At 39.5% G+C, this 25,521-nt stretch overlaps 1 protein-coding gene across 2 annotated transcripts in view; it reads left to right on the top strand.

Annotated features, from left to right (window-relative positions):
• The window catches only part of dmrt99B (doublesex-Mab related 99B), a 98,797-nt gene that overhangs the window by 23,227 nt on the left and 50,049 nt on the right, over window positions 1–25,521 (top strand). For both annotated transcript variants that reach the window (XM_065233046.1, XM_065233045.1), the window contains exons 3-4: window positions 35–236; window positions 337–414. In XM_065233046.1, coding sequence (XP_065089118.1) covers window positions 35–236; window positions 337–414 — 280 coding nt within the window. The remainder of the gene's footprint in view (window positions 1–34; window positions 237–336; window positions 415–25,521) is intronic.

The following is a 25,521-nucleotide window of genomic DNA, read 5'->3' as shown; positions in this document are numbered from 1 at the left end:
CATGTGGGAAACTAATTGCTTGTTTTCCTCCTAGGTGGCCCTCCGTCGGCAGCAAGCTCAGGAAGAGAACGAAGTGCGTGATTTGGGGCTTTTATATACCGGCGGAGTGCACAATGTAGGCCAACCGATTGCCGAATCCAATGGGCAGCCCAATGTGGGACAGTTTCACACAGGGATTCCTTCCCCACCGAATGATTCCGACGGTGGCAACCGAGGGGGCTACGGAGCAGCTGATGGTAAGTTACAGACATTTTTGTGCACTCAGTAAATTCTTTCGATGTCTTAGATCTCCGTTGGTTCTAATAAGTTCTCTTTTTCTACCTCCAAAAACCGCAGAAACAGACAATCCCCGACTCCGACCGGAGCGCATAAACTCCGCCTATTCACCCGAGCAGAGCGAACCGGACAGTCCTGGTAAGTACCGGTATTTATAACACTGCAGTGTAGTGTTGGTAAAACACAGTCGATGAATTTATTATTACACTTTCAAGCTTGTAATAACTTTTGATTAATGACACTCGATAAACACCAGCAGTGCACAGCACTGGCAGTTCGGCGAGCAACGTTTTCTCCCTGAAGTGGATGTTGCTCCGGAATGATTGTTGCTACTGCTGCTGCTGCTGCGCCCATGCCGAGGTTCGGTGGAATAATAAATGACGTTAATATTCTGGCACCGGTGTAAAATTGCTGAGCTCACCACTTTGTGCACTAGAGCAATGGTGACACACAGAGTTTTCAAGTGGTATTGGTTACTGTAAGCAGCACTTGAAGGGTCACAAACTTTATACATTGTAAGCGTTGAGTCGCTCGTTGATATTGTTGCAATTGACATATTTTACAATGAATGTTGCGAGCTTCGCTTGGATTGAGCTTGTGAAAAATTTGATTTTCATGAAGAAGTTCAAAGCATTTTTTTCAGCAATAAAAAATAATCTTTGATCTTGTTCGGATACTTCAAACCTGATTACTGATACCTGTTTAATAACTTTCATGTCATTTCTGGATAGAAATTGAAGAATTTGATGTTTAGGTGACTGTGTTTACATTTATTCAAATTTATGGAATGCAAAGTAGTTAAAAGCTTTAATTCTTCTTAAATAATTTGTTTGCAGTAATACAAGTGGAAATCAAAATTATTGGCATAGTATCTATTTATGTAATGTTTTGAGAGAATTATATCAGGATTTGCAGCAAGGTCCTGCTCACAGAAATAATTCAATGATTTGTTATGGTTTATCTAATAAAATTTCCATGAGAAAATAAAAGAGATCTTACAAGGCACAGCACAGTGGGCTAATGATTTTTTTTGTTTAAATCGTAACCAACATTCCCTTTTAAGAATTAGGCTGCTTCTCAATTCACACTTTGGTTTCAAAATGATGTATTAAAAAATCTTTTTTTTTAACCATCCTGAAGGTTCTGCCGTTTTATTTAAAATATATCATGTAAAGTTCACAATGATAGTGGCATCTTTTTCTGGGTCGTTGTCTATATTTGTTTTAATATAATTAACATTTAAGGCGCTCTACAATAAGACAACATCTAAACCCTAGTGACACAAACTTGAGCAAAATGTGGTCCATATATTTAGAAAGGTATGTGTGTGTATTAACAGTCTAACACCCACTGACTGACAGTGGCATTATGGATAGAACCCTCCTGCAACCATCTTTTATATAAATAATTGCAAGAAATCATTTTTCATACTGCCGTATTCTAACGGAACTATCCACTTACTCTCTTCTAAAAGATCATTCTCTAGCTAATAAATTATCACACTTAAGGGGGTATTCCCAATCTTTTGCCTTTTTTCGGCCTGTTTTTCAATTAATTTTTTTTCAAGGAAAATGAATAGTAATGCGCCTAACTCTTTGGGATTCTTGTTTATTGAACATTAAAGTTTACAAATAAATTTTTTTCGACATAAAAAAAGACATTATTGACGTCACAAAATGGTGGCAAACAGACCCCTGTTCGCCGCAAACGCCTGGACGGGCGAAGACTTTTCTCTGGAACGGCTTCATCTGAAACAGATTTCGTGATGAAATTATAATCTGCATAAGATTCTCTGGAGCTTCTCCCGTTGGCAGCAAAAAATCTTGCAAATTAACAAAATGGCGGCCATATGAAAAAACAGGCGATTTTTAGCCCGCTTTTTTGCAGCTTTAAGGTGCTTCAAACAATGTTAAATGTTAATATTTTTGGCTGAAAGTGGGAGAAGCTCCAAAGAATTTAATAAGGAACAAAATGCGCAAAGATTCAAGTCAATATCTCTTATAGTTTCTGAGAAAAATCTTCGCCCGATAAAAAAAATGTGGTTTCGAGAAAAACGCGTTTAAAGTTTTGACTTTAGTTAAAACCATTTGGGGGTTCTTACCATTAGTCAGCTATGCCTGGACACCGAATTCGCTGATCGGAAAACGGCTTGGGGGGATGAAAGTATATAGTCTAAAGTACAAAAAAACGTGAAAAAAAAAAATTTGATTTTTTGAAAAAAAAAGATCGGGAATACCCCCTTAAGCTTCATGTAAGCATTTCCAACCAACTCTGAATTGCAAGAAGCTTAAATCCGGGAGTTAGAAGGTGACAGTTCTATCGCAACTAAAAAAGCCCATTTCAAGAACGCAAGCATTCCGAAGCTATTTTCGTATACGATAAGCCCCGCTCCAGATACATTTCAATGTGGGAATCATTAATAATGTACCGGAACTTTCAATGAAGCTGTATTGCTTGATTGACGCGTAATAGTAATAGTACTCGGAAATTAAGTATGAAAATATTATAAAGGACAAAATGGAACGAATTCGCCAAATCTGGCCAAGTGAACCCAACAAGCTGGCCTGATGTGTTAGAAGGGAACTCGCAATTCTAGACGGTTCGCTTTATTACCCCGTGAACGGTTTGTGGTAGAGCTTGCACGGAATGTCTTGAATGTAGTCTTGAAACACCTCTTGGCCGTCCGACACAATCCACACACTGTGGAACTTGATTCAGGAAATTCAAGTATCCGTTCGTCAACAATATCACTTTGGTGTTAAAAACAAATTCGGCACAACGCAAAATCCAAACAAAAAAATTTCGCTTCCAAGCACAGCACTCTTCGATCTTTCTGGTCCAAATTTTTGGCTGTATTTCATTTGGTGAATTTCCACTTAAATCTGACAGATGGAAAACTTTCAAATAAACCTGTACCATACTTATTTCTGACGGACCTACACACTTAGAAATTATCGCCGACTTCGGTAAATTTTACCGAAATCTGAACAACTGAACTATTCGGTAAAATTTATGCAATTCAATTTCATTACTTTTCAGCTACTTTGAAACTAAATATCCACTAAAATGAAAAGACTTGATCATTTAAACAAGGTTGAACATGTTTTGAAATTATTTTCAAATTCAAAGAACTTTAAAATGAAGGTCAAAGTTTTACCGAACGTTCAGCTGTTCCTTTTTAATTTATTCGATAAGGCTCAACCGAATTTACATTACAGAGCCGAGGATTCTTGGTCACTATAAAATACATCTTAAAACTATAGTCAAAAGGTACAACACAATAAACACTTTATCTTCCGCTATCCAAAAATCCTCCTCCTTCCAGTGGTTTCATTGTATGGCAGTTACGCCATCGTGGGGCAAAGCGCTTCCATTGCAACAATTGACGCAAAATGTGGTCAACACTCACACACTCATCACGAAACGGTTGCTTTCCAAAGTCGACGACGCATCGACCGAAAGAACTGCTGATGAAGAACAATGAGGAGGACCACACAATGGTTGCTGCCGAGAAAACAGACGATCGCGTGGCACACATCGAGAGTGGCCTGCTTTTGTCGACAGCCGAGTGAACACTGAGTTCAGCTGTTCTGATTTCGGTAAAATTTACCGAAAACGAAAACAAAATCTTAGTGTGTAGAATCAATTTTGACATCAGATCATCACCAACAGAGAGATTTTCGAACATTATTATTTATTTTCGAAGTGTCAAATGTAAGGGAAAATTCACTAAATGGAACAAAGCCTTAGACAGTACAAACTTCATATTGACGCAGATTGTCATATTAGGTGCATTTTAGAGTTGGAAGCCTAAAAATCATTTTCAATGTTAAATTGTGATTTAATGATATAATGACTGTATTCGAAAAAAAAAAATGAGACCAACATTAATGGTCGCCAAAAATTCTATTAAGTCCGATTCTCTTCAAACTTTCAGGAAATAAAAAATAAAATTATGGTTATGTTTCAATCTAATCTTTTTTTTTTTTTTTGTCAATTACTTTATTTGTACAGGCTCAATCGAATAAACTTTACAGAGCCAAGTTATCATTTTCTTTATACATTATAAATGTCTTAAATCTAAAATTAAAGGATTGGAACCGATTACTCGCGGTCTTCTCGAGGTTAGTGGATGACAATTGTTTGGATCGGGAGAGGGAAAAGGAGATTTGGAATATGATTTATGATTCAAAAATGTCACTATTTCTAAAACATATACTTAATCCTATCGACGTTATATCAACTCTGTAATTATACAATTATTACAGAAACAAATCTACAAAAAAATACACACACACATATAAAATACAAACTAAACACAAGGTTAATCAAACTTACAATCTATGGTTAATATTCTTCAAGAAAACATATATGAGTTGCATAAACTCCAGATCGCGTCTAGCCAAAATATCCCGAACTGGAACATTAGGTTGTCTACCTCGAGCCCGAAGGGAATCGTACAACTCGGATCTGACTCCACGGTGCTCAGCACATGACCAAATAATGTGATCTGCGTCCTGGTAACCTTGTCCACATTCACAGAGATTACTGTCCCCCAGCTCAACACGGAACAAGTGAGCGTTTAACGAGTAGTGATTGGACATGAGGCGAGACATCATACGAATGAAGTCTCGACCCACATCCAACCCCTTGAACCAAGGACACTTCGACACCTTAGGGATGATTGAATATAACCATCGTCCCAAACTCCCTTCACTCCATTTATTTTGCCAGCTGGCGAGTGACTGTTGACGGTAAATGAAGAAAAATTCGTCGTAGGCGATTTGTCGATCGTAAATATCGCCTTCGATAGCGCCCACCTTTGCAAGTGAGTCAGCCATCTCATTGCCCGGAATCAAGCAATGAGATGGGACCCATGCAAAGGTGATGACAAAAGATCTTAAAGATAAAGCACTTAGAAGCTCTCGTATTTTCATGAGAAAATACGAGGAGTGCTTTACCGGCCTCATGGAGCGAATAGCCTCGACAGAACTGAGACTATCCGTAAAAATAAAATAATGATCTGGTGCAAGTGAGACGATCGTTTCCAGCGTATAATGTATTGCCGCCAGTTCAGCAACATATACGGAACAAGGAGCTTGAAGCATTCGAGAGGCGCTATGAAATTCGTTATAAATACCAAAACCTGCGGACGCCTCTATTAGTGACCCATCTGTGAAGAACGATCTTGCGGAATCAACTTGGCCAAACTTTGCAGCGAAAATTGACGGAGCAATCATGGAACGATGATGCTCTGAGATTCCGCGAATCTCTTGCGTCATGGATAAATCAAAATGAACAGAACTGTCGAAGTCGGAGAAGCAAACACGATAGGGATTATGCTGCGAAGGGCTGACATCCTGTGTTATGTACACGTAGTACAATGACATAAAACGAGTTTGAGGGTTTAGCTCAAGAAGCTTCTCAAAGTTTGCAATCACCAGTGGGTTCATAATTTCACAACGGGTGAGGAGCCTGAGGGATAATTCCGAAAACCGATCAGAGAGTGGCAACATGCCCGCTAACACTTCGAGACTCATCGTATGAGTCGAGTGCATGCATCCTAACGCGATACGAAGACAGCGATACTGGATCCGTTCCAGTTTGATGATGTGCGTTTTAGCCGCCGACTGGAAGCAAAAACTACCGTACTCTAAAACCGATAAAATCGTTGTCCGGTACAACGTTAGAAGATCTTGCGGATGGGCTCCCCACCACGTTCCGGTAATTGTTCGGAGAAAATTGATCCTTTGTTGGCATTTCCGCTTCAGATACTCAATGTGGGATCTCCAGGTGCATTTTGAATCGAACCAGACCCCAAGATATTTGAAGGACATAGAATGAGTGATCGGTTTACCCAAAAGTTGAAGCTTTGGTTGTGCTGGGCTATGCTTCCTAGAAAAAACGACCAACTCAGTTTTCTCCGTGGAGAATTCGATACCTAGCTGGATAGCCCAAGTAGACAAATTGTCTAAGGTATCCTGTAAGGGTCCTTGCAGGTCGGCCTCTCTGGGTCCTGTCATAGACACTACTCCGTCATCTGCAAGTTGTCTCAACGTGCAGTTGTCCCTTAGACAATTGTCAATTTCTCTGACGTAGAAATTATACAGAAGGGGGCTTAAACATGAGCCCTGGGGGAGACCCATGTAGCTAAATCGTGAAGCTGTAGAGTTTCCATGAGAAAAGCTCATATGTTTCTCTGACAGCAAATTGTACAAAAAGTTATTAATTAATGGAGAAAGGCCACAAGCGTGGAGTTTGTCTAAAAGGACTTCAACCGATACTGAATCAAAAGCCCCCTTAATATCCAAGAACACAGAAGCCATTTGCTCTTTATTAGCAAAAGCCAACTGAATTTCAGTGGAAAGCAACACGAGACAGTCGTTCGTTCCCTTGCCCCTACGGAAACCAAATTGAGTATCTGAGAGTAGGTGGTTCAACTCAACCCATTTGTCCAGGCGAAAAAGGATCATTTTCTCCAACAATTTTTGAATACACGATAACATCGCAATGGGACGATACGAGTTGTGATCTGACGCGGGTTTTCCAGGCTTTTTAATGGCTATAACTCTCACCCGCCTCCAATCATCCGGAACAATATTAAGCTCCAAGAACTGACCAAAACTTTGTCCAATCGATATTACGGGTAAGATCGTACGCGACGTTAACGGGTTCCGACGGATTGAACCCACTGGCAATCGAAATTTTGATCGGCAAGTGATCACTACCGTGGGGATCTTGGATCACATTCCACGTGCAATCCAACGATAATGAGTTAGAGCAAAGTGTGAGGTCTAATCTACTTCCATTCGAGGATGGGCCAGCCAAACGAGTTACTTCTCCATTGTTAAGAATTGTCATATTAAAGCTGTCGCAGAGGTCATATATCAAAGTAGAACGGTTGTCATCATACAGTTCCCCCCAGCCTGTACCGTGGGAATTAAAATCTCCCATAATCAACCGTGGAGCAGGAAGTACCGAACAGATATCTGAAAGTTGTTTGCGATTAACAACGGCTCTAGGAGGAATATAAACAGAAGCAATACAAAGGCTCTTACCTTTAAAAATAGCCTGACATGCGACAACTTCAATACCTGGAAATTGTGGAAGATTCACTCTATAGAAGGAATGGCACTTTTTGATCCCCAAAAGTACTCCTCCTCCACGCGAATCCTCACGATCCAGTCGTATAATGTTAAAATCATAAAAAGGAAGATCGATATCTGAAGAGAGCCAAGTTTCACAAACAGCAAATGCATCACAATCATTATTGTGAACTAAAAACTTAAAGGAATCTAATTTAGGAATGAGACTTCGACAATTCCACTGTAGAACAATGATCAAATCCCCGACCTCGTTTGGAAAATTATCCATCGAAGGAAATGATTGCTGCAATGAGGGGCCACTTCAATGTCAATTGCTTCAAGAGGGTCTTCACAGAAGGAAGCATTGTCAGAACAATGCTTTTGAGAGGATCAGAAATATTGAGGTACTTGAGAATATCGTCCACAATTTTATCAAATGAGAACAACCCGGATGAAGAAGGGGCTTCTGTTCTTAAAAATGGGCCATCAGGGGTTTTTGATGTCCCCGGGAGAGATGGAAAGTTCTGGTTATAGTCAGTTCTGCGGAAACCAGGAGGAGTTGAAACTTCCTTTTTTCCATCACTCCTTGATTTGGGCAAGCTGATTTGGGGTTCCTTATCTGCAACTTTCCGCGAACGGATGCGTTTTCGTTTCCGTGCAGAACCTTCCGGAAAACTGAAAGAAACTCCCTCCTCAGCCAAGTCAGAGTCAGACTCGTCATCAGACAAAACAGCAAAGGGATTTTTGTCGTTGGTTGATGGTGTGGCTGTCTTTAGCATTGCTGCAAAAGACTGCCTGGAACGCTCCTTAAGAGAGCGTTCTAGTTTCTCCCCGCGTTGTTTGTACGCCGGGCACGACGAGAGACCATGAGGAGTTCCCTTACAGTACACGCATTTTGGTGCAGTGACTGTGCAGGCGCCATCCTCGTGCTTCTCCCCGCATTTGGAACAGCGTGCCTTGCTGCCACAGTGAGAGGCCGTATGTCCCAACTGTTTGCAGTTTTGGCAGTTCATGACCCGAGGAACAAACAAACGCACAGGTAGCCGAAGTTTTCCCAACTCGATGTAGTGAGGAAGGGCTGAACCAGAAAAGGTCACCCGAAACGAGTCTGTGGGGGTAAAGCTCTTTTTACCCTCGCTGAAAGATACTGAGTTCAGCTTCTGGACTTCCAGTATCTCAACCGTGGGAAGCAAGGGGTTCTTGAAACGGCCAACCGCTTGCTTCGCCAAGATCTCGGGGGTCAGACTCGCTTCGGTGACCACACCTTCGATCTCCACATTACGAGCTGGGATGTACACTCTATACTCGAGTGTAAAGAGCTGGGAGGCAGCAATCTCGTTAGCTTGTTTCAGGTTAGAGACGACAACGCGAAGTTTATTGTACCTCACCTTCGAGATTTCGGTCACGGCCGAGAACCGCTTCGTCAGATCATTAGTAATTTGCATTACATTCAAAGGTTTCTTTTTGGGCTGAAAGTAAACAACCCATGGGCCAGTCGAGTCTTCTGGGTAGGCTCGCGATCGGGGGCTTATATGTCCCTGTCCATTACCAGACTGAGATGACGAAGCAGGGATGGCATCATCTGATTTCTGGGATGACAGACGTTTTCGACCCTTCTTGCTATCGCGTGGCAAAGAAGTGTCATCTTCCGACAAAATGGCCATTTTGCCGTACTAGTGGGAGCGAAAAACACTCTACCACTGCAACGATAATCAAAATTAATCGGACACAATACACGAGAAAAAAAAATACAAACACAGAAACACAAACTTAAAATTTAACTGATGGGAGAAAGAAAGAAACAAGAACAAAAACTTATCTGATAATCCTATACTACTACCACCGAGCGTTTACACAGCAGCAGCGGAGCGACGCGCAGCTTTGATGATCTTCGATCCGCGTGTGCGGGTGGTCTTCGTTAGTGTGTGCTTGTATGAAGCTCGGCGCTCAGCTGAACACACGATGATGGATGAGCGGTTTGAATGTGGAGGCAGATGCTGACACTCGATGACGATGATCCGTGTGCACGCATACCGCATACCGCGTGACCACGCACCGATGGTGCGCAAAATGATTGGTGAATTGCCAATCGCAAACACAATTTTCGATGATGCCGAAAACACACTTTCTTCTCAGAAAAAACTCACTTTTTGATAAATTTATCCGGAATTATGCCAGGAATCACTAAGCGAGAAAAACTGATTATTTACGTCAGATAATAGCGAGAAAACTTCCAAATTAACGGAGCACGAAACAAGTCGACCGTACTTCTTGCTGGGACGCAGTGGTGTGACAATCTAATCTAATCTAATACAAACGCAGCCAGTACGAGAAAGCATCCTGGAAAATGATTAGGTTAGATAAGACCTAATCATTTTTCTTGACAACATTGATGTTTGTAGCATATCAGAAATATGACACAAACATCAAAACGACCAGGCCTACTGCGTTGCATTTGCCGCACAGATGATTCTGTGAAAGGATTCGAGTTTAAATAAACAGTGGAGGTATCATTTTCGAAGCAGTTCCTAAATCGACGCAATCAATAATGTTCGACTATTTTCAATCACTATTTTTTAAATGTTGCTTCTGCAAATATATGTTACAGTCAGTGCTCTAGGGACGATGGTGTAACAAGATTTTAACAAATTCTTGTCAAAATCGAGATGCGATCAAAAATATACGAGTGCGTTATCATTAGGAACGTGTCAAATATGGTTCTGATACGGTATATTTAAACAGCGATGCATTTCGTGAATCTTAAGGGGTGGAAGGATGCGTGGACATACCGTACCAAACGCTCCGAGTTAGGTTAAGAGTGAATGTAACAGTAATGTGTAATTTAATGAATGTAATATAAAATATAGTGCTATGGAAGGATCTCACCAAATGCCTCCAATGTTAACCAAATTCCCTATTTATATTTGACGTTTGTCAGCTTTAAGCTTCTGGCACTTGAAACACTTGAATGAATTGAGCTGCTCGTGCAAATTACATCTTGAATCTCGGCGTTGGTGGCAACCCAGAACCGGGCAATCCAGGTCCATATCTATGGCAGTTGATTACCGGATCAGCACCGATGTATAAATACAACACGGAACAGCACTATTTCATTTTAACAGGTAATCACTGGCAATTCGAATCGCGGAAAATGTGCTCCAATTACGGGACAGTTATAAATTTTAAATTTTTCCAAATTTCGAAACGCGCCAAAGAAAACAAATGTCACGTCCATACGCACGTCGTCAAGTGGTTATCGAGATGGCATCCAAGCAAGAAGTGCTTCGACAAAAAAAATATGGGAGTGGTCGTGGAAAATCAAGGCCAGTACCGCAGGTGGATCACGAAACAGTTTGGAATCGACAATTCGACCCGTGTCCCGTGTGGTAAAACCATTCAAGGAGAGCCGGATGACCCAGCGGCGAAGACAACCGACCCCGTGTACCCAAGGAAGGTGAGGAATTACTTCATGCGCAATCCGAACCTTTCGATTCGGGACGTGGCCAAGAAGGTCAATTCTTCCGTCTGGTTCGTTCAGCAGACAATGAAGCGAGCCGGATTTCATGTCTTCAAGGTAAGAAAGGCGCGTAACCGAACCGAAGAACAGAATACGGTGGCAAAATTCCGCGCCAGGAAGCTGCACCGCGAGTGGTTGGTGCAGACGAAATGCATCGTAATGGACGACAAGACGTACATTAAAGCGGACGCCAAGCAGATCCCCGGCCTGGAGTTTTTCGTCAGCAAGTCCCGCCTGGATGTTCCGGAAGAAGAACGTCGACAAATTTGTCACGAAGTACTTAGTTTGGCAGGCGATCTGTGGGTGTGGCAAATTCAGCAAGCCGAACATAACGACCGGCACCATCAACGGCCAAATATATGAAGAAGAATGCCTCCAGAAGCGCCTGCTGTCCTTCATCCGGTCCCACGAAGGTGACACTCTGTATTGGCCGGATCTATTATCGTGCCATTACGCAAAACCGATGATGTAGTCGTTCGAAACCAACGATGTTGTTTTTGTGCCGAAGGAGGCAAATCCGCCAAACTCGCCAGAATTTCGCCAAATAGAATTATTCTGGGCGAATTCCGGTCTTCAAAAACAAGAAGAATTTGAAGGAAAAGTGGATGAAAGTGTGTACGAAAGTTGGCGCAAGTCTTGCACAGGATTTGATGGGTAGCGTTAAGTCCAAGGTGCAGGCATTTAGCTTAGGAGAGGCTAAAACATACACACTACGAAAAAGTCATGTAAATTTCGGTTCCCTGAAACCGACACATGTAAGTGGCCTTTTTGACATAAGAATCAGTTGAAAAAACGAGAAAATCAATGCAATCAAACGTTCTCTTCGTCGAGTTGCTTATGTTTCGGTTTGGGGACACTTAATTTTACATGAAATGTTTGTTTATGTTCCATGATTTACATCCAATATGGAATACGTGTGATGTAAAAGTAGTTATTTCTAAGTGTGTAGTTAATATTTGTTATTTATTCCCAGAGAGTTTCAGAAATATCCGACTTAAAATGAATTTTTGGTGATCATTTTTGTCTGTTGCATTTTTTTTCGGGTATAGTTTTTATTCAAAATGTAAATTAGTAATTTTTCAAAGAGATTCACGCTCTAACATTCCTTTCCCATTCCCGCCTGATTGCAAGGACGTGGCCTGCGACATTATTGATCTTTAAATATTTGGAATCATTCAAAATTGTGCAGTGAGAATGAATGGCCACTTCCAGTCAGCCATTCAATTGATTCATTGTGCAATTTCACTGGTTCTGATCAATCACGGAGTAGCAATCAACAATTTGAAATGGGCAGTCAGTTTAATCTAAGCTTAATTAATGCCTAAATCGTGAGTGTAAGGAATCTTCAATCGTGTTTATCTCCTTAATTAAGGCCTAAATCGCGATTTGAGATGTGTTTGAAGGTTCAAAATCTTCATTTACGTTTTTCTCCTCAATTGAAAAAAATCATCGTGTTGATGAATGGTGTACGTTTTAGCGCGTATTTTTTTATATAGAACGCGAAAGGAAGGAAAGATAATAAGGAAAGATTTGTTGAACGGAAATCTTCAACAACTCCTTCTCAAGAGTAGTTGTTATCATTGTAACAGCAAGTTGAACAGAAACTTGGTCGTAATTGTTATGTGATACAAGCAGCTCGGTGGCCTTGTGGTGACCGATTTTGCTTACTGAGCATAAAATCATGGGTGCAATCCCAAGTTCCTTCACGTTATAGAGTTATACTTTAAATCGAATTTCTTTCATAATATGATATAAAGCGTATTGAAATTCGGTTGATGGGTTCGTACAAGAAGTAATATTTGAGTTTTAGAAAAACGTGTTGATCGGGAATCCATATCAAATCCATTACAAGAGCAGTTGTGGTCGTCACCGGGATCGAATCCTAGTAACAACAAGTTGAACGGAAACTTGATCGCAATTGTTTTGTGGTATAAGAAGCCCGGTGGCCTAGTGGTGACCAATTTTTCTTACTGAGCAGAAGACCAAGGGTTCAAACCCAAGCTCCTCTGCGCTACTGAATCGTTAGGGGATTAATTCAGCATATCGTTTACCAAAACGAATTTTGCTACAACCCCAACGCTTTTATTCAACATTCCAGTAATTTCTAGTGAAAGTCCAGTTTCTTGAACAGCATTTGGAACTGGCTGGCGCTGGTATTGTCTAGTTTGAGATCACCAGTTTTTACACATTGATGATGATTGCTAGTCCCAAGCAACGTCTATTGGTTCTCTGTGTAATTACTGTTGATCTAGCAATAAAGTAGTTGCATGTTCATGCTCAAAGTTGTAGAACTATTTAAAATATGAATCTTTGTGCACGATTCCGAATTCGTACGTAAAATAGTTTTGGAGATATGGACCATTTTTCATGGTAATTCCCTTAAAATAAGTTTTTTAATGAAAGTACACACTAATCGAGTCAGTACGGTTTTACCGAGTTTTTGAATTGCGGAACTGTTCGGTAAAAGTTTAAAAATCTGTGGAAAATTTATTAATAAGAAAATTTGTTCTGAACTTGTACATACTTAGTTCTGTTAACCCCATTTAATGATAGAAAATAAAATTGGTCGATTTCATTGATTCCTTACGGATAACGGTCATTTGAATTTTTACCGACTTTTTCAGCAATTCAAAAGCCCAGTAAAAAATACTGACTCCTGTAAAAAAAATCTTAGTGTGTATGTAGTAATATGCATTCCTTGAAAATTTAAAGCTCTATTTACCTTTATTTACCCTAACTTTAACTGCGTATAGGGGAGAAGGTGGCAAATTCCTCAGTCCGTGAAATTTTCTCCAACTACTCAACTCCGGCGCCAAATCCACTGCCCTTCGCACTGATTTCTTTTTAGAGGATTAAGTAAGGCATGCAATTTATAATCTATGTTGATGTAGCATTAAATAGCATATATGCCATCCCTACACAATAGTGCAATTTAAATTTCGAACCGTGTCAGCATCCTGTCCATCATATAATAGTCTATAATAGTTCACTAGATATGAAGTGAATTGCGCGAATCGCCAGGGCGGGATTTCATTTTAATTTTGATTACTTGGAGTGGCACAACTCCAAGTAATATTGCCAGTTCATCTTTGATCTGATCCAGGGCTTCACCACTGGGCAGTCCTTTCATGAGAACATTGAACATGAAACACGACATTCACCCCAACGGCCAATTTGCAATGAAAACTTAAATTTTACGAAGTTCAAAAGTTCCGTGCGAAGAGCATGGAATTCGGAAGTGGTTATCACAATAGGGGGAAGCTTTTCCTTCTTGGCATTAAGCCGGGAAAGTTTACTAGACTTTTTCCTGGATGGTGGAGCATTCTCATCATCCGTGAGCAAATCAAATTGATTGCTCAAATAAATTTCACTAGAAGGGGGATTAGAGATTACCCGTTTCTTTTGCGCCTAGGCGCCATTGCGGCAGTAATTTTTTTTATCCAAATCGACTTCCAAGCAGATTACTATAAGAATCTGAAGGATCGAAGAGGATTTCCATATCCAAGAAGAATTACCTCAGGTAGGGCCAAACAAGGATCGAAGAGGAATAAAAGTCAAACAAGGTAGACAATTTACAGGTATATTGAGCACTGAAAAGTGTTGTGTCTTGTCTCGCGTCGCGTCTTGTGAATGAAAAGTGCTGTTTGAATTTGTTGTAGCTTTAGGTAGTAGTAACACATCCTTCAGCAAAAAGCAAATAGATCCACACGGTAAGAGAGCATCATGTGGACTCAAATATACAATGTTTCGACTTATGTTCCACATCACCACAACGAAAAAAGAAATATCACCATTCACAAACCACAATATCTTGGTGTACTTCTCAATCATTATTGTTAGAAAGTCATTAAAAAAACTGCCTTAGTTTCATTTCATCAAAACGAATTAAATTTAATATGCTCAGATCACGACGATTAAACTGTCTTTTAATGCCAACTTGACAAGAAGTGGCAATAGGTGAACAGCACAAGAAGCATGTGTTAGGTAACGTAAACGTGCATTATGTTACACAAAATTTAGGAAAATCAAGCATTCTATTTTGATTAATTGCTCCTATGTCAAATTTATTACTTTGTAAGCGTGATTGCCTCTCACCCCAGCAGGCCTGGGTTCAATCGCAGTCGGCGCCGCCGAGATGTTCTGAGGCATCATCACGCCTGATCACGCCTTCCTTCGGAAGGGAAGTAAAGCCGTTGGTCCCCGGTTCATGAGTTGATGGGTTGATAGGTAGGGTCCATGTGTGGGTGCTGCCTCCCTGGCGTCGGTAGCATTGGTGCTCAGCACGGTAACAAGATCTACGAAAAACGAATCAAGGAAAAAAAATCATGGGTTGTGTCCTAGACACGACCACAGTATGTCGTAGAACTACGCAAAATTGATGTATGTCATGCATTTTTGACTATTGTACTTTGTCTTAATTTTTTCAAGCCGTTTTATATTTTGGAGTAGCACCCCAGTATAGTCCACAAAGACGCGATTCATGTTGTGGGATAATACAATTGCCAAAAAATATGTTATTTTTTCAGTAGCTAAATCATTAGTATTAAATTAGGTCTCTGAATCAGAGAAGAGAGTGAAGGTTGCATTTTATGATAACGCAACAGGCAGTTGTTTTCCTTATCAGAAGACGGTACTTCAATATTGAACAAAATGTTGGTTCATATGTCAACGAAGAAGGGGAGGAAGGGGTATAACGATCCTACAGGGCTTAAGCACTTTGTTCTCCAATTTGGAGGACAACCCTAACATGTAGTTTACAGCGTTTTCGTAGAATGATGCAAAATAGAATACTGTGACTTTTCTGAAATCAAACGTTTGGTTTCCAATAAGTAGGTGCTTAGTACAACATTTATTGAAAATTGGTGGATTCAATTATTGAATTTCAAAGTCAGAGCAAACGTTCGTATGAGGCATGAGGCAAATTGCGACACATCTGGCCATGTTTCGATCCCGGAAAAGTGGCCAGTTTCTAAATATGGTCTAAAACCATTGAACCACATTAAAATTCAACAACCAGTTCAATGACAGCTATTAGGAATAACCAGAATCCAGTCGATTTCCGGAAACCCCTAGGAAAGTAGCCAGACTTGGATCAAAATTCATTATACGATGCTTCAAATCACATGAGAATTCATCTACTTCCTCTATGCTCTGTTGAAGAATGTTGAGACTTGGAAAGTAAACGGAAAATTATGTTGCTGCGCGCGAAGGAAATTGTAAACAAACCGAAGCACACCTGACAGCCAATGCAGGAAATAGCTAGGTCCAACCATGCTACAAATATACATTAGGAATTTTGCCAAATATTCAAACTTTTCAATAAAATTGATGCAATAATAGTCTGCTAGCATTAAATTTACATATTTTAGTAGTATTATACTGCACAAAAACTTTAAAAGTGTTAGTAATTATTCCTCTTGTGGACGTTCTAAATTGAGCCATGTTGATGGGAAAATTAGTTAAAAGTGAGCTATTTTTTATATTTAATAAAACTAAAATTATGCTAATCATTAAAACAAATCTTTTTCTTCATAGTAATGAGCTTTTAAAAGAAGTTTCTTAGACTTTCTTGGACTACATTAGCGCTGGTTAAAATAGGTCCAAATGTTGTTACAAATTAATTTGGGGTGTTAACATCTATGCGGATTTGCTAGCGCCACGCCGTCCGAAGCGGCAATGAGCAGAGACACGACAGCAGCGTTGTTTTATATCTTTTCAAGTTCAAGCAGAACGATGTGGAACCAAGTGGTACTCGATTATGACGACTGGGTTTGAGGAAACGCTTATTTCATGGAAACATTGATATAATTATCATTTGTACATTATTCAAAAGATTTAAATGGAAAATTTGAATATATCTATTTCAGCAGATTCGTAAAGTAATATCCATTCGACTGTCGTATTTCGATTTTAATTTCATCTATAAATGACAAAGTTGCAAGCGTTCAAAACCTAACACTTTTTCACCATACATATTTTTTGATTTGCACCCCAGTATAGTCGGCAAAGACGAAGTTCTACGTCAAAAATCATTACTTATCACATATAGCAAAACCTACCCTACACGATTGCTTTTATTGACAATAATCGTATTGTCAATACATTCAATATTGGCGTCAAAACATCGATATTGACAATATTTCTATGTTCACATAATCAATATTATTGTTATATTGATACGTGTGGGGTTCACTTTTCACATTCTCACTTAAAACCGCAAAAAAAATCATCCCACTCATCAAAGTCAATTTTATTTTGCTTTATTAAATACCTTTTAACTGTTGTCATTCGGGTCTTGTGACTTCAAAGTTATAGTATAATATATAGATTCACTTTTGTTATTCTTGCCTAGCTTGCTGGAAGAACACTGTTATTTTTTTTCCATACTCTCCCTGTAGTGCGCCAGTGCTTCCCTTAAGCTTGTTCAAATTCCAATTGAAGTTCTTAGGTGATCTAGAAAAGTCCATTGATAGAGGCACGGTGCCGCACGGGACAACTTTAGCGCGGCAACCCAACCGCAGAAACCGAACAATAGATCTCACACGATCGAGGTTATCCCGCAGAGTAGCAAAAGAGAATCAATAATAATGTTAACCGTCATAATATCAAGCGCACACAAATGCGTGTCGATGCTGTGCACAAGCTCGCTTCTCGTCAACGGGATATGGTGCAGTAGAATCTCACAAGGCAAAATTCTTACGCGAATAACCTTAAGCATGAGATTTGACTATTAGAGTTTTTTGCAACACTGATGAAGACATATGCAACCTCAATCATGTTAATCTTTTCATGACTAGTCTAAACAATTAACATATTTGTAACGGACATTGTTCAGTACATCTTGATTTTTTAAGTTTTTCGTGTATGTATTGATTATTATTTTTTGAGGAAATTTACAACTATATTGATGATGTTTTATTTCTTTGTTTAGAACACCAATATAATGGAGTCTTAAAAATCCGTAGAAATAGATGTAACAATACAAATGGGTGATGCAATTAAATTTGATTTATTTCATCACACATGCCACTTGTCTGGTTATCCAACACATACCATTTTAAAGCGAAATAATAAAACAAATCGCAAGTGAACCATATTCCTTAAGTGAGTTGGTACAGCAGTGATTATGTCAAGCTCGAATAGTTCGTACCGTTGCATTTGGCGGCATTCCTCACACAGCCTTGTTGCATTGTGTCCCGGTGGAGCAAAAAATGTTCAAGCATCCATCCGTAAAAAATAATTACACCAGCAAGTGAACGCTTCCAGCGTCAAATGAAGTGGGGAAAATGTACTCTGATATGTTTGTACCAACTCCGATTTGGATTGTTATTTTATCGCTCTTTTCGAACGGAAATAATAATAACACCGGTGAAGTACATTTTCCACAATACTGTTCCATTCACTCGCGATATGGTGTAGGTTTGCGACGCTTTCCCAGACATATCATTCTGTGTTTAGCCGTCAATATATTGAGAAATTCTTAAGAAAAACTCTTGTGAATATTTGAAATATATATGTGAAGTAGTCATATTTGATTTACGTTTAATATTATGCATATTCCACTAAAATAAAAACGTATCATTTAATTCACCACAAAGTCACAACGAATAATAAATAATCATTCAGCTCTTCATCAAACAGCAATACTTGAAACAACCACCAAGTACCAATTCCCACTTTATTGAGGTTGGAAAATTTGTTTTAATTAGCAAACACTCAGAGATCCATTTTCCGGCAGATTGCTTTATCTGTGAGGGCGAAAGAAAATTTGAAAGGGGGATTCTTGCATTCACCCTATTTGTCTCACGATTTCACAGAAAATATACCACAAGCTGTTTGTTGCAGACTGCGCTTCCCCTATCCTAATATGTATAGCCATTCAGATAATGATAATGATGGTGGTAGTTCTTCATTAAATCATCACCATAAAATCTTCGGCACACGCCAGGGTTAAACTAAGTGCTGAATGATTCTCCCGTTTTGGTAACGAGCGATCAATCAATCTTGAACGTTGCAAAGTTAAACCACTAATTAGTTTAAAAAATGCAGCCTCAGATAATCTAGTTACGGCACAGTGAACACCAAGCCGAAGGCGGTGGGTTCGATTCCTGGTCCAGTCTAGAACGTTTTTTGGTTTGGTAATGATCACGACTTCCCTGGGAATATAGAGTATCATTGTGCTTGACATAACATATAAACAATCGTAAATTTGTTGGCATTGAAAGCTATCAATTAATAACTGCGGAAGTTCTTCAAAGAACACTATGTTGAGAGTTGGCAAAAGCTAGTGTAAGAGTGACAGTAAGATGAGAAAAACTAGCTTTAACAAACCCGCCATAATAAAGAGGGATAACTATGACTGGTACAACTATACTAGCCAAAATACATATCAAAATATTGACTATTTGATAAATATTCCCATTTTTTCTATGAGGACTATAACTATTAAGGAATTCTTCATTAAACATAACTTACTTAATCAAGCATTTTGCGAATATAAGACATTAGTTCAGTGTGCTCATGATAAGGAAACGGTGCAAAAGAAGTAAAATATTCTGTCCCCTACCAATGTCTATGAAAAAAAAAATCACGAGCCCTCTCAGTTTCGCATGGTATAGGAAAAGGATTTTCAGAAGTAATTACTATTACCAACTTCCATTCTTCAAACGTGTCGGTTTCCTGCTTGAGCGACGATATCCTCGTCCCACACTTTCCCGAAGGACCTTTCGCCTCAAACGAACGAATCAACTTCATTCCGGTGACAAATTTCGCTACACTTCGCTCGTCCACTTGAGCAGTGTATTTCTTTTTCTAATAAAATTTCTCCACTCGGGTCAAACACTTGGCAGAGCTTCAGCCCAACGACACGGGTTCGAATTACTGTGTTGCGTTCGGATTCTTTTTTTTTCGCATGAAATTAAAGAACTGCACACCGGGCAACTGAAACATATACCTACCTACCTACCCGTGTTCAAAAGGATCAGGAAAAGAAATCATTGATATTATACGAAACGAACCAGAGAAAGGTGAGTTCTCTCAAGTGCTCAGATTTCTGTTTCTTTATACTGTTATAGAAAACGGCTCTTGGCTTTTTCGTCGTCTTGAATTGTATATGTTTTCGACTGTGAATGCGGAGAAAAGAATCATATTAGGTAGGATGCGAGGAATGAGTCAAGCCGTCCTTCTGGTGCTGATCTCGTTACCCTCCGGATATAGGCTTCTAAAAAAAATGTAAATCGAAAAGGAAAGAAAAAAACGTTTCGAATTTATCTCAAGTGCCAGTAAATTGATGGTCCTGGAGGGAAAAAAAAAATCGAGATTATTATTTGCAAAAGGACGATTGATGGATCAAAAGTGAGGATATTTATCTACCGACAGTCAAGTGCCGGTTCGTCTTAGGAGAATATTTAACTGCCTCTATAATAACTGGGGAACTGAACTGAGATATTTTTTAATGAACGGCAATTCCAAAAATATTACAGAAATTGTATTGTATAACCACAGACAAACAGACATAACATCTCGCAAGTTGTTCATCGAACACGCATTTAACGGTCACTTTAAAAAAATTTAAGTTAGTAGTCAATTCCCTTGCGTTTGACGTTAACACACTACCGCCGTTCAGCGAACTGCGCATCGCAGTATGCTTAACAGATGGCGGTGGTGTTGTAGCGACGATGTTTTATAGTGAAAAATATTCAATGGGTTATGTCTGTTTGTCTGTGGTATAACCATTGATTGAACATTTATATTAATGAAGTTAATCTAAAAAAAAAAACATTGGGCGAAAAATAAAATAAATTTAAATTGAAACACTTTTGTGTCCAAAAACCCTCATTAGAGCTGCCCACTTGAGACAACCACATCCAGACAAGCTTATATCAATATCTGTATTCAATTTCCACCCTCTTTCCTTAACGAAAGGGTAGCAACCAATTGTTACCAGATATAAGTTTGGAATTTCCTCCTGAAGATGAGAACCCCTCAACTGGATGAATGCTGCTGCAGCAGTTTGTTTGAAAATAAAATTGACAACGAGGGTGGAAAGTATATGTTTATATCTTTTACCACCGATTATCCGCACATTGAGTTTGACCTCATGCATTGAATTTTCGAGCAAACCGTCGACGGATAACGATCTTTAACTTTTGCTTTTCTTTTCATTTTGTGTCTATCGTTCATTGTGAACCTGCTGGAATGGAACTTTTTCAAATGTGGTATAAAGGTAGAATATATGTATTTTAAAAAATCTTTCAATTTCAGTGGATCCTGGGGCTGCCCATGTACCACGTGGACAGTTGCAGTGGAGGTTATATTGGAAAATATCCACGGCCAATACAATTAAAAAAAAATATGGGTGATTGTTGAAGAGATAAATAATCTTCTGGCGTGATCAAGCAGCTGTTTTGTGGGCAACGCTGTATTCTGCCGTGTGAAGTAATAGCCATCAGTGTTGGAAATATCGCCAAAAGTTCACTATCGCAAGCTAGATGTTTTTACTAGGGAAATTATCAATGAGAATTTCACAAAGCGTTATTTCCCGAGTGAACTTTCTTGTTTGAGATTGAGAAGAACTAATATCACTCCCTCTTTGACTCACTTGCAAGAGAGAGCGTATGTTAAAAAATATGTTTTTGCTCTAGCTTCCTTGCACAACTTTTCGTTCCCGGTAAGTGATGAAATAGATCGCGAGCTATGCCTCGTGAACTTTTTGTTTTATTGGTAACTCGTGAGCATCTATTGAAGTTTGAATTGCTGGTATGCGTAACGTAAAACAAGAGTTATAGAAAGTGAAAACCTTATAAATGTGTATTAAATGCATCCTAAATGTATACGCACGGGTAGCTCCTACATGCATGCAACCTAAATATCATCATGTATAAAGTATAACACCGAAGACATCATATCAAGAAGACTGACCACTTTGCCAGAATCCAAGCTATAGATACAGTAGCACTGCGCTTGAGTGAAGGTGGAAGCAACACATAAAGGGTGATACGGTCAAAATTTGGTCAAGGGAAAACGCGTGTAAATCGGTGAAATCGTTTATTTAAAAAATCAAATTAAATTTCTTTTTAAAGTTCAATTAGTATAAAATTCAGGAAAAATATTCAGTTAGGCTTCCGCTTTTCCAAATCCGAATTTCCGGGCCTTACGCTTGACCCCTGCCATCAGATTTTGTACAGCCACCTTGTCCACCTTCTTCGCCGCAGAAAGCCAGTTTGCCTTGAACTGCTGCTCGCCCTTAGCAGTTTTTTTGGTCTTCTTTAGGTTCCGCTTGACAATAGCCCAGTATTTCTCAATTGGGCGGAGCTCTGGCGTGTTGGGAGGGTTCTTGTCCTTGGGAACCACCTGCACGTTGTTGGCGGCGTACCACTCCATGGCCTTTTTACCGTAATGGCAAGATGCCAAATCCGGCCAAAACAGTACGGAACAACCGTGTTTCTTCAGGAAAGGCAGCAGACGTTTATTCAAACACTCTTTCACGTAAATTTCTTGGTTGACAGTCCCGGAAGCTATGAAAATGCTGCTTTTCAAGCCACAGGTACAGATGGCTTGCCAAACCAGATATTTCTTTGCGAACTTTGACAGTTTCATGTGCTTGAAAACATCTGCTACCTTTCCCCTTCCTTTTGCCGTATAAAACTCCTGTCCCGGAAGCTGCTTGTAGTCGGCTTTGACGTAGGTTTCGTCGTCCATTACCACGCAGTCAAACTTCGTCAGCATCGTCGTGTACAGCCTCCGGGATCGCGCTTTGGCCGTCGTATTTTGTTTATCATCGCGATTTGGAGTCACTACCTTCTTGTAAGTCGATAGTCCGGCTCGTTTTTTGGCTCGATGCACGGTTGTAGACGATACACCCAGCTTATTTGCGGCATCTCGGAGAGAGAGGTTAGGGTTTCGCTTGAAACTACCGGCAACTCTCTTTGTCGTCTCAGCGGCTTCCGGTTTTCGATTTCCCCCCGATCCAGACTTCCTGGCTGTCGACAAACGTTCCCCAAACACTTTAATTACATTTGTAACGGTTGATTTGGCAACTTTTAGCGATTTTGCCAACTTTGCGTGCGAGTAGCTCGGATTTTCGCGATGCGCGAGCAAAATTTTGATACGCTGCTCTTCTTGCTTGGACGGCATTTTGACAACTGAAGAGTGAATTCCAAAATCAAAATAGGAGCAACATTCTACACTCACACACCTTCAAAATGAGGGGTGTTCAGGTTTTTTAAATGCAAAATTGAAAGAAATACGTCAAGTTGATATTGACCAAATTTTGACCGTATCACCCTTTAGAAAAATGAGCAAATATACAAACCGTTCTTCTGAGGATGTAATCTTTGCTATCAAATTCGTTCGAAGCATTTACCTTTGAGCGGCAGATGACGCGATTGTACCTGTCTCATAGCGCTCGTATGATAAAATGGAAGAGTTGGTATTGGTAATGGCGAACGTTATAGTTTATTTCGCAGTGCTGTGATAAATATTCAATTAATTAAGTGTGAAATTGTGCTTGTGCCGCGGTAGAATTGATCCTACCCGTGCCCCGTAGTGATAATTTATTGGATAAGTAGGAGAACGGTTGCTGTTGCCGCTGGTTCTCGTTCATTTTTTGTATTTTCCTTCGCCCGGCAAGCTAATTGGTACCCTTTTAGTAAGCTACGGCATTGTAAATTTTTGCTTTCGTTCGTTTTTACTTGTGTCTCTGTAGTGTTGCATGTCAAGTTTATGTGTATAGGTGATATATATGGCTGAGTGTGCAATATGTAATTTGAGGATTTTGGTAAGTGATTTGCCGGTTATCTGTGTGGGTAAGTGTGCTCGTGTATTTCATTGCAAGTGCACTACACTCACGCGGACTCAGGCAAAGCTTATCACAGATATTGCAAATGTTCTATTCAAGTGTAGTAATTGTCTGTCAGATCAGAGTTGTGACGAGCAGAATGTATCGGTTTCGGATACCAAAATGCTGGGGGACGCAATGAAGCAATTGTCTTCTGTTGCTGACTCTATCACTGGTATACGAAACAACGTTGCTGCTCAGATAGACAACGCGTTGAGAATTGGCATGGAAAAAATGCAACAAAATTTGAACGATTCATTAAGTTGCTTTGAAAAATTAATTAGTGAGAAATGGAATACGAAAACTAGTTCATGTTTTGAAATTAGTACAGAAAAAAATTTAGCTGCAACGAATGGCGCATCTAGGACGGTTCATTCTGAATCGGACCGAAATCCCAGACGCAAAAAACGTAAATTTCAAAATAGTGACAACGATTCGACTGATGATGTTTTTCAAGAAAATGCGAGTTTTGCCGATGTTGTAAAAAGATCTAGTCATGCAAGTAAAAGTAAAAATATTAGTAACAGTAACAGTAACATTAACAGTAACAGTAACATTAACAGTAACAGTAACAAACAGAGTAATCGTAAGACTCGTCCGGTCATTGTGATCAAACCAAAAGAGTCCAAACAAGCTTGCGAAGATACTCGTAAGTTTTTGAAAACTCAGTTGGATCCAAAAACACACAAAATTAGTAATTTTAGGAATGGTAAAGATGGCTCTATTATTGTTGAGTGTGCAACAGGAGCTAAGCTAAATGATGTAAAAGCTGGTATTGAAAGCAATCTGGGTGAAAAATATAGTGCTGTTGTTCCCACTTCGGTGCCAAGATTGAAAATAGTGGGCATGAGCGATCAGTTTTCCTCCGATGTCTTCATTGACTACTTAAAAAGTCAAAATGAAGACATCGCTATAAATGATGTAAAAGTAGTGAACATGTTTGAAAATCCACGCTTCACTTATAACAAGTTTAGTGTTGTAATTGAAGTCGATGTCGATACGTATAAATGTTTGTTATGTGCGAAAAAGTAAATGTAGTGTTTGATCGGTGCTCGATAGTTCCCGCGATTAATGTGTTGAGATGCTTCAAATGTGGACAATTTGGGCACAAGAGCATGGATTGCAAAAATTGTCATAGATGCTCTAGGTGCAGCCAACAACACAAAACGTCGGAGTGTACGTCAACTGTATTGAAATGTATTAATTGTTTGAAAATGAATAAAGAACGAAAAATGAACTTGTACGTCAACCATGCCGCATTTAGCTCGGAATGTTTACTCTGTAAAAGACTTTTTGATCAGAAGAAAAGCAGCTTGCGTTTCAATAAATAGCAGCCAAGTTCCACGAATGTGAATCAATTTGATTTTTATATTTGAATATTGCGGGGTTGTCAACAAACTACGTAGCATTACGTCAGATTGTTGGGGAAAAACGTCCTCTTTTAGTTTTCTTATCTGAAACTCATATTGTAGAAACTGAAGCTTTTGATCAGTATAGTATTCCGGGATATATTGTTGCTGCTTGTTTATCACATTCTAGACACACTGGCGGTGTTGCTATTTATGTCAAAGAATCAGTTCAATTCAACCTTCGTACCAACGAAGTTATTGATGGCAACTGGTTCTTGGGCATTACAGTTGTACGTGGCATGAAGATGGGTAATTATGGTGTTTTGTATCATTCTCCCAGTTCTAGTGACCAGCGTTTTGTTGAAGTTTTAGAGAACTGGTTTGAGACATTCCTTGATTCAAGTAAATTAAATATATTGGCTGGTGATTTTAATATTAATTGGCGGGATAACCATA

The sequence above is a fragment of the Ochlerotatus camptorhynchus genome, unplaced genomic scaffold (genome assembly GCF_037179485.1).
Source record: "Ochlerotatus camptorhynchus isolate MF236.1 unplaced genomic scaffold, CSIRO-AGI_Acam_v1.1 ptg000383l, whole genome shotgun sequence".
In the NCBI taxonomy this organism is placed as follows: domain Eukaryota; kingdom Metazoa; phylum Arthropoda; class Insecta; order Diptera; family Culicidae; genus Ochlerotatus; species Ochlerotatus camptorhynchus.
The sequence above is the reverse complement of the archived record's forward strand: the minus strand, read 5'-3'. Positions and strand labels throughout refer to the sequence as shown.